General features: G+C 42.9%; 1 protein-coding gene across 3 annotated transcripts; it reads right to left on the reverse strand.

Moving 5' to 3' along the window:
- Positions 1-7,757: 7,757 nt before the first annotated feature.
- Positions 7,758-12,650, reverse strand: LOC134944980 (putative nuclease HARBI1). Of its 3 annotated transcripts, XM_063933953.1 has the most exons (5): positions 11,690-12,650; positions 11,232-11,604; positions 10,902-10,923; positions 9,058-9,594; positions 7,758-7,931 (listed from the first exon to the last, which is right to left on the reverse strand). In XM_063933953.1, exons 1-3 carry the CDS (start codon positions 12,432-12,434, stop codon positions 10,920-10,922), a joined length of 1,122 nt encoding a protein of 373 aa, XP_063790023.1. In that variant the 5' UTR covers positions 12,435-12,650; the 3' UTR covers positions 7,758-7,931; positions 9,058-9,594; positions 10,902-10,919. The 3 variants fall into 3 exon arrangements, with proteins under 3 accessions (XP_063790023.1, XP_063790022.1, XP_063790021.1); XM_063933952.1 differs by having other exon boundaries at positions 9,058-10,923; XM_063933951.1 differs by having other exon boundaries at positions 10,902-11,604.
- Between the last annotated feature and the right edge of the window lie 668 nt (positions 12,651-13,318).

The raw sequence follows: 13,318 nt of genomic DNA on the forward strand, positions 1-13,318 counted from the left end.
CACAATCGCTAAGGTAAGGTTGTGTTTCCTCCTGAACTCCCACTTCAACTGCAAGATATCGTCTATCTTTTGATTGATGATCTCCATGGGGTCGTCAGTGCTGTTCGTGATATATGTACAGCACTTCACACCATATTGAGTTGCCAGAGTAACACAGTACCCACCTGTCACGGCTGTGACATAATTAAGGACCATTCTGTGCTGAATCAGTTCCTTCTTGTAAGCTTGTAACTCCCTTCCCGTATACCTGAAGGTGTCGTCATACATCTCAGTGATATTATCTATCAAGTTCGCTAGCGCATGGATATACCTATAATTTATAATTCCTCTGGCAGTACGGGTGATGTCTAATGAGAGAAGGAATTGAATCCCAGTGGATTCGTGGATCAAATCAGAGGCTGCGTGCTCTGCCCTATCTATGAGGTGTCTCTTGATGATGTGTTCATAGTGAGTATGAGTATAAGGAGCCTGAGCACTGCGGTGAACGTCTTTCATCTTATCATGGGTTATGGTCATGACCTCTGGCAGTACTCTCCCAATATAACACAATCCCTCTGAACTCGGGGCAACTAAAACCAGGAAATTGGGAAGTGACGTGGAACAACCAGACAAAGACCTTTTCACACAGAGCTGATAGGATACCCATAGACTCTGAACTTGTACGCCAAATAGCCAAAAGTGGGAGGTATTATCGGTATAGGTATACTCGTGTCCCCTATATTCTCCCAGATGATGCCTATTTCATACAGCCTTCCTCCCACTATGAAATAGGCATCATCTGGGAGAATATAGGGGACAAAATATGACATCACCATATTACAAACTTTCCAAGTAAAGAAACCAATCCCTAGTACTCCGATCTGCTCAGTACAAGTATCAGGCTGGATGATATGGGCACAATACCCTGGCGATACTTTTCCAACCCACATGGTCTTGCTTCCACGAGTATACCTATACCGATAATACCTCCCACTTTTGGCTATTTGGCGTACAAGTTCAGAGTCTATGGGTATCCTATCAGCTCTGTGTGAAAAGGTCATTGTCTGGTTGTTCCACGTCACTTCCCAATTTCCTGGTTTTAGGTAATTGGAAATATTAAAGCACAATAAGGACCTGTCTACATGATACTGGTGGAACTTCAAACTAGGGGGCCTAAAAATATTGAATTTCTTGTCCACCGGTCTCCCACGTCGTAATTCGAGTACCTCATCTATTGCTAAAGGGTATGGTACCAATCCTGACTTGCTCTGACCTTGAGGTACTTATGAGCACATCCAGCATTCTGTCTGGTTTAAAACCTTACCCACTAGTGAGTGGTAATCACTCAACGGATGACGGTCCATGTCGATATTAAGGTTAGACTGACATCTCCGGATGCACCCATCTACGACTATATTTTCACAATTCCTCAGACAATAACCCCTCACAGTGCCTCCGAGCTCCCTGACTACCAGAGCGCTTACTGATGCTAGCCTTTACTTGAGCGATGTGCCGCTCCTGAGATCCTACAAATTCATACTCGTCATCAGAAACCATTCCAGATCCCTGCTCGACCTATCTGGGGCCCTCACCAAAACAAACTGTCCTGATTAAAACCAGAATTACTAACAGAACCCAAAACGCAGTCTCTTGTGATCGATCCATTTCGTTTGGGGAAAGGAGGAAAATAAGAAGGAGAAAAGAAAGGAAAATGCAGGGGGAGGTGAAAAAAAAGAAAATTATACAACAACCATTCTAGATCTGTGCTCAGATGCCCTTCAACAGTCCTGCCTCTCAACCTTCCCAGAACAGACACTCCAGTGATACGAGGTTCTCTACACTCTGCTCTTTGTCACGAGTTCTCTCCGGGTCAGTGACCTTCTTGCAGTGGGATGAGTGGACCCAAGTCTCTCTCTCTCGGCGACCTTCAATGCTGTTGTGCTGGTTAGCAAGACTTGGTATGGTCCTTCCCACCTGTCTATGAGGCAACCTGAGCATAAGTAATTTCAAATCATTACATAATCCCCAGGTTCAATGTCCTGACAATTACTGTTCGGTAGGTCAGGAATCACCAGCTTTAAATTTCTTTGTTGATTTCTCAGCTGCTGGCTCATCCCAACCAAATATCTCACAGTCACTTCGTTATAACATTTCAAATCATCGTGGAGGTCTATCATTACATGAGGTTGTCGACCAAAAAGAATTTCAAAAGGTGATAGGTTAAGGGGAGACCTGGGGGTGGTTCTGATACTGTACAACACTAGTGGCAAAGCTTCTGGCCACAACAATCCAGTTTCAGCCATCACTTTGCTCAGCTTGTTCTTAATAGTGCTGTTCATTCTCTCCACCTTCGCACTCGCCTGTGGTCGGTACGAGTATGCAGCTTGCTATTAATTCCCATCAGTTTGCACATGACCTGAAAGACTTCACCTGTAAAATAGGTACCCCTATCGCATTCAATTATTCTAGGGATACCATATCTACACACAAATTCCTGCATAATTTTCTTTGCAGTGAACGTAGCAGTATTTGTGGCAGCAGGGAATGCTTCTACCCAATTGAAAAATACGTCAATACAAACTAACACATAATTTACATTTCTACAGGGTGGTAACTGCATGAAATCGATTTGTATTACCTGAAAAGGTCCGTCTGTCTGGGGGATATGGGATGGCTCTGTTGGTATTGACTTACCAATATTCTTCCTCAAGCAAGTAAAACATGTCATTGCTCTTTTACCTGCATGCGAAGAGAATCCTGGCGCACAACAGTAGGCTCTCACCAGCTTACACATACCCTCTTTGCCCAGATAAGTCAGACCGTGTGTCGCCTCAGCTAAGCTTGGAAGATATGCTCTGGGGGCCACTGGCTTACCGTGTCCACCTGTCCAAAGTCCTGAGGACTCCTGGCCATACCCCTTTGACCTCCAGACCGCCTTTTCCTGTAGGGAACACAAATTTTGCATTTCGATTAATTGTTGTGTGTTGATCGTGTTAAATGTCATCAGTGATGTGATGTTCATTTGTATGAGGGTGCTGGCTGCTGATTTAGCAGCTTTGTCTGCCCGGCTGTTACCAATTGAAATTGGGTCTTGGTTGTAAGTATGTGCTTTACACTGGATAACAGCCACTCTGTCTGGTTCCTGTATCGCTGTTAGAAGCCTTTTTATGTGGGACGCATGCGCTACAGGTGTGCCAGCTGCCGTCATGAAATATCTTAGGCGCCACAGGGCCCCGAAATCATGCACCACTCCAAAGGCATACCTAGAATCTGTGTATATATTAGGTGACTTACCCTTGGCCAATTCACACGCTCTGGTTAGGGCGACCAACTCAGCAACTTGTGCTGAGTGCGGTGGGCCCAGGGGTTCAGCTTCTATGATACCTCTGTCGTCTACAACTGCATATCCAGTACACAAGTCTCCCGATTCTGTCTGTCTGTGGCAACTACCGTCAGTGTAGAAGACAAAGTCTGCTCCTTCCAGTGGGTTGTCACTGATGTCAGGTCTCGCAGTGAAAGTCTGATTCAGGTATTCCATACAATCATGCGTATCAGTGTCTGCACTAAATCCTCCTTCTCCATCATTCTCATCCTCCACCCTTTGTGCCTGTCCAGGCACACTTGGCAAGTAAGTTGCAGGATTTAGTGAGCTGCATCTCTTAATGGTGATGTTTACAGGGCCATCAGTGATAATTCCCACTTTGTAAACCGAGCGGATGAGACATGTCTGGTTTGGGCGGAGTTTAGTAAGGCTGATACTGCATGAGGTGTATGGATGGTCAGGTTGTGTCCTAACACTACGTCCTTGCTTTTACTTACTAGCAAAGCTATCGCTGCAACACTTCGCAAGCATGTGGGGAGAGACCGTGCTACGGTGTCCAACTGTGCACTGTAGTATGCTACCGGTCTGCTGGCATCACCATTTCTCTGTGTTAAGACACCTGTCACACACCCAGCACTTTCCGTGCCGTACAATTCGGAGGGCTTCTCATAATCTGGCATGCTTAATGCAGGTGCCTGTGATAGGCACTGTTTGAGTCTCTCAAATGCCAGTTCAGACTCATCTGTGTGCGAGATCCGTTCTGGTTTGTTTGAAGAGACCATTTCTTGCAAAGGTAAAGCCAGTATAGAGAACCCTGGGATCCAGTTTCGGCAGTACCCACACATTCCAAGGATAGTGCGGATCTGTTGCTGAGTTTGTGGCAGAGTCATGTCGCGAATCGCCTGTATTCTATCAGCGGTGAGGTGTCTAAGTACTTGAGTCAAGCAATGTCCCAAATATTTTACCCTGGTCTGGCACAACTGCAACTTATCCTTTGAAACCTTGTGTCCCATTTGGGAAAGATTAAACAGAAGCTGTTTCGTGTCTTTCAAGGACGATTCGAGTGAGTCTGAACACAACAATAAGTCATCGACATACTGTATTAGCACTGATCCACTCTCAGGTTGAAAGGATTGTAAACAGTCATGCAAGGCCTGGGAGAAGATACTCGGGCTGTCAATGAAACCTTGGGGAAATCGAGTCCAGGTGTACTATACTCCCCTGTATGTAAAAGCGAAGATGTATTGGCTGTCAGGGTGCAGAGGGACAGAAAAGAAGGCAGAACAGAGGTCGATGACAGTGAAAACTGTTGCAGTAGAGGGAATTTGCATAAGGATGACACCTGGATTGGGCACTACGGGGAATTGGCTCTCGACTATCTTGTTTATCCCCCTTAGATCCTGCACTAGCTTGTAACCCCTCCCCCCACTCTTTTTCACAGGGAAGATGGGACTATTGGCAGTGCTGGACGTCCTGACTAGGATGCCCTGTTGTAGTAACCGCTCTATGACTGGGTACACTCCTAATTCTACCTCTGGCTTCAGAGGATACTGAGGGATTTTTGGAGCTATCCTACCATCTTTTACTTGTACTACTACTGGAGCTACATTCGCCATTAATCTAGTGTCTTGTCCATCTTTGGTCCAAAGGGAACCCGGTATTTGTGAGATCATAACCTCTACCTTTGATGGACACTTGTCTATAACAGCAGAATGCGACATTAGCCTTTGAGGGGTGTCTAATATATCTTGCACTTCTTGTGCGTGGTTTTCAGGTATATCCAAGAAAACACCTTCAGGAGTACAATATATGACACAACGCATTTTACACAATAAATCTCTGCCGAGTAGATTAGTCAGAGCCGACGCAGCCAACAGAAAAGAATGTTTGGTCTGCAAGGGCCCTATCGTAACCTCGGCCGGTCTACTCAAAGGGTATTGTTGCAGTGTTCCTGTTACTCCCATTGCCGAAATTGTTTTACCCGTGGTTTTTATACCTACTGTCGAATTTAACACTGACCTGGCCGCCCCTGTATCTACAAAAAAAGGTAATGGTACACCAGCTACATCAACCGTGAGCTCAGGTTCACTACCAAGGCTAGCAATCAATTTCACTGGCTGCAGACTACAGGTGTGGCCCAACCCCTATTGTGTGGGGAGACCATCCTACAGCGCATTGGCAGCTATGATATGTGAGGGGGGTAGCTGTGAGTTTTCGGAGGCCTGCCAGTCCCTCCTTGGTGGGTACCTCCTTATTTCCCCTGCGTGTGGCTCGTAATTCCTCCTATGAAGTCCCTGATCCCAAGTATGTGCATTGTCGTGAGGTTCATATCCTGGTCTAGGGGGTCGGTATACATTATGTGTACTTTTATTCCTACATTCCCTCGAGTAATGTCCTACCTTTTGACAGTTATAGCATGTTACTACACGTGACTTACCATCAGGGGTCTGGGGTTTTGGCTGATGTGGCTTTGTTGTAAGTGCGTCTATACTTACTGTCATCAGCCTTTCCCCTTTTAACTCCATGTGCTTAATGATGTTCCTATCATGCTCGACAGCGGACTCTCTCAATGCAGCCACCGAGATACCTCTCCAGTTTGGTAGAGAGGTCTGTACCCTTGTTCTCAGTGCCTCCTTCAACCCGTCCATTAATACAGAAACAGCTACCTCCCTGTGATGTACATTGTCCTTAATGTCCTCGATCCCAGTGTATCTAGCCATTTCCTGCAGTGCTCGATGGAAATATTCGGATGCCGTTTCACCTTCCTTTTGTCTTATGGAAAAGATTTTATTCCATTTGACAACAGTAGGGAAATATACTCCTAATTGCAGATTGATTTGCCGTACATTCTTCTGAGTGTAGTCATCAGTGAGAGGTACTTCTGCGTCTAACTTACAATCAGTTATGAATTTTGCGGGGTCAATATTTGAGGGTAAACATACCTGTAGCACTGTTCGCCAATCTTTGTTTGTGGGTTCGTTGGCGTTACCTAACTCTTTAATGAACCTCTGGCATGTGACTAGATCTTTTCTGGGATCGGGAATTTCTGACATAATTGACCTTAACTCTGCCCGGGACCAAGGACAATGCATGGCAATGTTCCTGATGGGAGTTACTTCCTGAGCGTCAGTCCTCCCATTGGGGACTGCAATCACCCTGACTGGATTTAATTCAATTATATCATTTTGATTTGATTCTATAATGTGAGGTGCTATAGTCTCTGCATAATGTATGGTACCATACTTACCTGTGGACACGATCTCACTTTTCCCTCCGCTAAGGGATTTTGCTACTGCTCTTGTTGGTTGAGCCGTGACCACCTGAGTGGTCTTGTATGGTGGCTGCTAGAGAGAGTGCCGATATCGTGCTGAGCTCATCTTCCTGCTCGCAGTCCTGGGGAAAATTTAAAACAGGATACAACTGACCAGGGTTAGCGTTAGTACATTTATCAGTTACTCTCCTATCTTGTACCAATGTGCCATTGTCTGTAGCCACTTTCTCCCCCACAATATATGGTGGTGGTGGTGGTGCGGTCGCCATTATTTTCCCGCTAGGTTTGGAACCTGCTGCGCGAGCTAATTCCCTTTGTATATCCCCCTCCTGTTGCCATAAATTTAAACAATCTGTATGTCTAATCCTTTGTTTTCTGGATTTTATTAGACATATCCTTATACTTAAGTTCTGCAATACCTCTGGTTCAAAGCTGCACACTTTAGGGAATGGTACCCTATCTTTGTCAGTCATACATACCCATCCAGACAAAAAGTCTTCCGTGTGTGAACTAGGGCCCTCATTCCGAGTTGATCGCTAAGTTTTTCGGTCGCACAACATATTCGCAAAGTTGCGTTAATGTAGTAAATATGCGAACCTCCGCCCCCAACGTATTTTTGCACATTCGTACGCAGTATTACACAAAGTGGGCGTACGCCAAATGACATCGCAGTAATGCGAAACCATCGCAGCATTGCGAAATCATCGCAATAACACATACTTAATCGTAAAAATACTAAGTTTGAGTATATTTACAAAGTTTTGCGTAAAAGTGCCCACTTTTAAGGTAAAACGCACAAAAATGTTTTTTTGGCCTATTAAGTGCAATGACACCTTTCCTTTTAAAGACCACAAGCCCTTTTCAATTACGAACCCAATTAGTGTAATGATTGATAATGTTCCAAAACAATTAAGTGTGAGAATAAAAAAAAATTAACACTTTGTTGCCATAATTGGCCATCAACATGTCAAAGTGTAAAAAAAATTTTTTATTTTTTTTCACTTTTTTAATTTTTAAAGGTGTTGTTTGTGAATGAAGGTGTTTACATGTTTCTTAACACAATAATCTCCTTTTTTTTTTGGTAAAAATGTAACGTTAGATGTGTGTAATTTTTTGTACAAAACAAATTCTGCCTGCCAATCTGCTGATCCTTTTTTGCATTAATAAACACAACACCCGGTTAACTTTAATCAACTTTTTTATTTTTGTATTTGTTAATATTTTTTTTTTTTTACAAATAAAAGAATACAAGTCAAGCAAATTTTTGCAAATGGTCCACACAATCCATCATTCCTTGCAGGTGTTGGCGCATGGTGTAAAGTATCCCTGAAAAACTTGTGGGATCTCCAACTGCAACATCTGAAATTAAGATGCAACACAAACATTAATAACTTAATTACATTACTTATTAGCCAAGCAAGGCGCAAAGCACACTTAAATGCTGGCATGTCCAAACTGCTGGACTCCAGCTGTTGTGAAACTACATATACCAGCATGCCTTTACACAGTTTTGTGGTCAGGGAATGGCAAAGCTGTGTCAGGGCATGCTGGGATGTGTAGTTTCTCAACAGTTGGAGTGCCGCAGTTTGGACAGGCCTGCTTTAATGGCAAAGTTACTACATCCTGCCTGTTTTATGGTACAATCATTAGCAGAACACACAAGCCTGCTCAGCCTTTTTATCAGATTTTAAAGTGTTCCAGACCATGTGTTACATTTACTACTATGTGAGTTATATTTAAGATGGAACGTTGCCCATAGCAATCAAGCAAAAATATGATTATTATATTGTAGAAGTGGATCCCAATTTTTTAAGTATAATCTTATTGATTGCTATGTCCGACATCCCATGTTAAAGATAACTACCATCTTCGTCAGTGTGACACCATGTTGGCATTCATTCCCATTTGTTGTTTTATTTGTTTTGTATTTTTAGTGGGTTGGTCCTGCATCATCACACTGCATATCCACATCTTCAGAAGGCCAACATATCATAGCATTCCCACACTCCATGAAAGCTGCCCTTACTAAATAAGTGCAAACATGTTTGACTTGAACACTTATTAATTTTGAGAATGTAACTTTCACACAAAAAAACAGTGTGTCATTAGGCTGCATAACAAAGTGAAGCATGTGATTTTTAAGTGTAAATATTCAGACTACACAGGCCCAAGTGTAAAAGGCAAACATACTAAACTCCACTCAGGTCTAACTGTTTCCCAGAAAAAGTAACACATATAAACCCTGTTCTCCTGGCAACCCTGGCTACCTAATGAGTGTCAACCTAGAGTGGACACACAAAACATTGCACACATACACACTGTACATATAATGACACTCACAAATATGTAAAGGCAACATGTACACCATGATGAAATTTTTAAATATTTTTCCAGGGTCCAAGAATTCAAACAGTACAACACTGCATGTTTTGGCATTGTAAGTGTAAGTGGGTAATCATTTTTAAAAAAATTAAAATATACTTACTTTCCACGGCAACATCCAGACTCCCGGAACGTTCGGCAGGGGCTTCCTCTGCCCATTCACTTGGTGGGGATGTTGGCTGGATGGGGGAAGGCGGCTGGATGGGGGAAGGAGGAGGGATTGGGGAAGGAGGAGGGATTGGGGAAGGAGGAGGGATTGTGGAAGGAGGCTGGATGGGGGAAGGAGGCTGGATTTGGTCCGCAATTTCAGAGGGGGGGTCTGATTGAGAGGGCGAGGGGGGCGGAGAAAAAGTTAAAGCAATAGAGGGTGAGGGTGGTTCAGATTGTGATGTTGATTTTGAAGGAGAAGGGGTATGGGAAGGAGGAGAAGGGGTCCCAGAAAGAGATGGAGAGGTGTGGTGAGAAGGGGAATGTAAAGTGGAGTGGGCCAGGGAAGCTGATGGGGCCTGGGAAGATGAGGGGGACTGGGAAGCTGAGGGGGACTGGGAAGCTGAGGGGGAGTGAGAAGGGGAGGGGGAGTGAGAAGGGGAGGGGGAGTGAGAAGGGGAAGGGGGTGGGGAGTTTTGCCGTTGTTGTTGTCCTAGAATGATAATATTGTTCAAATTGTTCAAACATGATAAATTACATAGTAATCAATTTGTTTTATCAATGTTCTGTTCATTGTTAAATTATTTGTTTTGTTCCAAAGAAAAGCAAACATGTTAAGATCCTCTTCATGTTGGCCACAGCAAACAAAATGAGTCTAAAATTTAACTTTGAAGCTCATTCCTTAATCTAGGCAATTGAGTCATAGTGATTGGTCTCAGCAACATCACCAGATTACTATTCAAGGCACCTTATTATATAGGCTGCACTGATCAAGTATTGTGGATTAATTTCCTGCCTGCTTCTTATTTTTTGTAAACATGCACTTGTTTGGTGTTACTTTGCTACAGTCAGTACTGTTTTACCTAACCACACACAGTGTCCTAATTTCCATAAAAGGGCATTGCAGGTTGCAATTAGCCTACCACTTACTGTAAAATGTCTGCAAATCCAAGGGGTTTACAGCAGGTATTGAGTAGGCAATTGGCCAAAAGCATGTGCAGTGCAGGGGTGGCAGATATAACATGTCCCGAGAGAGTGTTTTTTTTTTTTTTAAATTTAAAATTATGGCCAGGGTAAATACATGCAGCTTTATTTTAGCCTTGCAAATTTTTGCACCTGATTTAACACACCCCACCCAAAACTTACTCTCTCTGCACATGTTACATATGCTTCCCCTGCAGTGCTCATTGTATTTAACAATTGTTACTTAAATTACGGAAGGCCAAAAATTGGAAAATAACACATTAGCACAATTTAGTGCAAAAAACTTATGTAAGGTAACTTACTTCGTGTATGCAGCGCACGGATTTGATGGCGGATCTCCGCCAACAAATCTGGAGTCCGCCTACGGAGATCACTCCACCTCCTTTCGAGCTGGATGATTGTCCGCCTGCTGCGGACTCGCGTCCGCAGCAGGCGGCGGACCTCCGCGTAGGCCTCGCGCTTCACCCGATTGGGGATGAAGCGCCCAACGCGGCCTACGCGGCGGTCCATCACCGCAACCAGCACGCGGAGCTCCCGCCTGGTGAACGGTGCTGCACGCATCATGGCAATGGCGTTTTCCTTATTTGGCCATATATTTATAGTGTCTGTTAGCATGTGATTGGTCAAAAATCTATGTTGTCATTTCTATTAACTTTATTGATCTTTGCAATGCTGTGAAAAGCAGAGTGTTATTTGGCACGAGCGTAAAAACGCAATAGCAGAAGCGAAAATGTTTGGTACACAAATTTAAGCAAACAAAACACACACAGAGACACAGACTTTAGTTACAAATACTAAACATATCTGTGTACTCACCACAGTTCGTGTGATAATTCAGCTGGACAGTCACAAAGTGTGAAACATTGAGTATCATTTGTTTGTGTGTTTGGTTACATAATCAGGATTTGATGATATAAAACAAATAAGGACACTATTTAGCAACATTACAGTATTTAAATTTCAAAATAAACATTGTAAGCTTAACGTGTTTTTGTATTTTGAACCAAAAACAATTACACATTCCAACACCACAAAATCCGTACCCAATCACTTTACAAGATCATACAAATTGAAATCATGGTTTATAAAACAGAAGCATACTGTGTTGTATTATTTGGGCAAATATAAAATATATAAACACTATACCTGAAATATTCTGCTACAATTCTTGCCCTCACTTGGCTCCCCCTCCGTGTCACACTCCCCCCACCGAAGCGTGGCACAACCCCTGGCTCCTCATCAGGCAATTCCTCTGCCTGAGGAAGCTCTACACTACTCCTTACCGCGATATTATGGAGTATTGCGCACAGGACCACTATTTTACTTGCCATCTCCGGCGAATACATGATGTCGCCACCAGTGCGGTGGAGAACACGAAACCGCCCTTTCAGGACACCAATTGTGCGCTCCACCAGCTGCCTAGTGGCAGTAAGCGCGGAGTTAAATGCCATCTGTGGTCCTGGCCTGGGATTACGGTAAGGAGTCATGAGCCAGGGGGTGCAAGGATATCCACGGTCTCCTGTTGGAATAAAAGCAAAAATTTAGATCTTAAAATTTTAAAATTTAATTTTGTTTTAATCAAAAATATTTGAGCAACAACTCACCCAATAACCACATGTCTGGTCGTTGACTTGATCTTAATCTCTGCCATATCCCTGATTGTCTAATGACATACGCATCATGGGAACTTCCAGTAAACTTTGCGTTCAGGGAAAGGATCTGGAGGGATGGCCCACAAACAACCATTACATTCAGAGAATGAAACAGTTTCCTGTTTCTAAAAATTTCTTCATTATGTTTTGGTGGCTGAATAGCTACATGTGTGCCATCCACAACCCCAATAACATGTGGGAAGCGACTACCACCTTCCGCAAATTGCCGCTTCACCACATCTAGGGCACCAACATCCAAAGGCATAGCAATAAATTGCTTAACACGCTTGAGGAAAGCCTGGCAGACACGTCGCAGGACCTTACTGAACTGGCCCTGCGACATGCCAACCAGGTCTCCAACCACATGCTGGAATGATCCTGTGGCCAAAAAATGTAACACTGCAAGGAATTGTGTCAATGGTGGTATTGCTGTAGGATACCGAATTTCAGACTCCAGATCACTCTCTATTATGGAGAGAGTGTCTAGGATTAGATGTGGTGGCAGCCGGTATCTACGCACCACCACATCATCTGGCATCCCAAAAAGTCTGACACGGGTTCTGAAAATTGGTGGCCTAGCACGCCTCCGTTGCCTTGGTTGATGAGGAGCCGGCTGTGGTTGTGGGGCTGGCGGTTGGGGTGGGAGTGCTGGCGTGGGTTGGGGAGGTAGGGCTTCTGCCGCAATATGTATTGACATCACACACTTTTTGGAGAGAATGTTAAGAAATGTAAAAAAAAAATAATTCAAAGTTTTCCAAAATTTTACACAATAACTGTTTTTACAATTGTGGTGTCAACTTACTGCAGGAGCGTACATTTTTTCTGTGTTGAATTCATGTCCAAAATGCAAAAATAAAAAGCAAATAAAACTAAATTTAATATTTGGATATAAAAAACATATATTAATGCAAAAAAACTTTATTAAAAAAAAATACCAAAAAAATAAGAAATTTAGTACCTAGTCCAGGAAAGACAAACACTACTTTGCAGATCAATCCTGGAAAACCCAAACACTTTGTTTAGCAAACTTTAAAAAAAAAAAAATTTAAAATTTTAACAAACACAAACAAGCACCAACACAGGCCAAGGACACTTACCTGCTCCTAAAGAAATAAAGTCTTGTTTTTGTGGACCACACCCAAAAATGAATACAAAATTGGTTTTTCTCACCAAAAAGTAAACTCCTACAAGAGAACACAAATGACAGTCAAAAACAGCATACAGACACTTCCAACAAACAAGCTCCAACACAGGCCAACGACACTTACCTGCTCCTAAAGAAATAAAGTCTTGTTTTTGTGGACCACACCCAAAAATGAATACAAAATTGGTTTTTCTCACCAAAAAGTAAACTCCTACAAGAGAACACTAATGACAGTCAAAACAAAGAAGCACGGGAATATTTTCACAAATGGACTTGCAAAATATATATGTGTTATAAAAATTAAAATATTAAAATGTATTTAAAAAACTTGCCAAGACCAAAAAAAAAAAAAAAAAACAGAATACTCACAAACGAAAATACCCACAAAAAATGCCACTGTCTATATTCAAAACGCAAAGAAAAGGACAAAGGTATGC

This window comes from Pseudophryne corroboree, chromosome 7 (genome assembly GCF_028390025.1).
Source record: "Pseudophryne corroboree isolate aPseCor3 chromosome 7, aPseCor3.hap2, whole genome shotgun sequence".
Taxonomy (NCBI): Eukaryota; Metazoa; Chordata; class Amphibia; order Anura; family Myobatrachidae; genus Pseudophryne; species Pseudophryne corroboree.

Coding starts and splice junctions, on each gene's coding strand:
- LOC134944980 (XM_063933951.1), bottom strand. CDS start 12,434: ATGTCAATACATATTGCGGCAGAAGCCCTACCTCCCCAACCCACGCCA. Junction 11,605..11,689: donor ACCAGACATGTGGTTATTGG/GTGAGTTGTTGC, acceptor TTATTCCAACAG/GAGACCGTGGATATCCTTGC.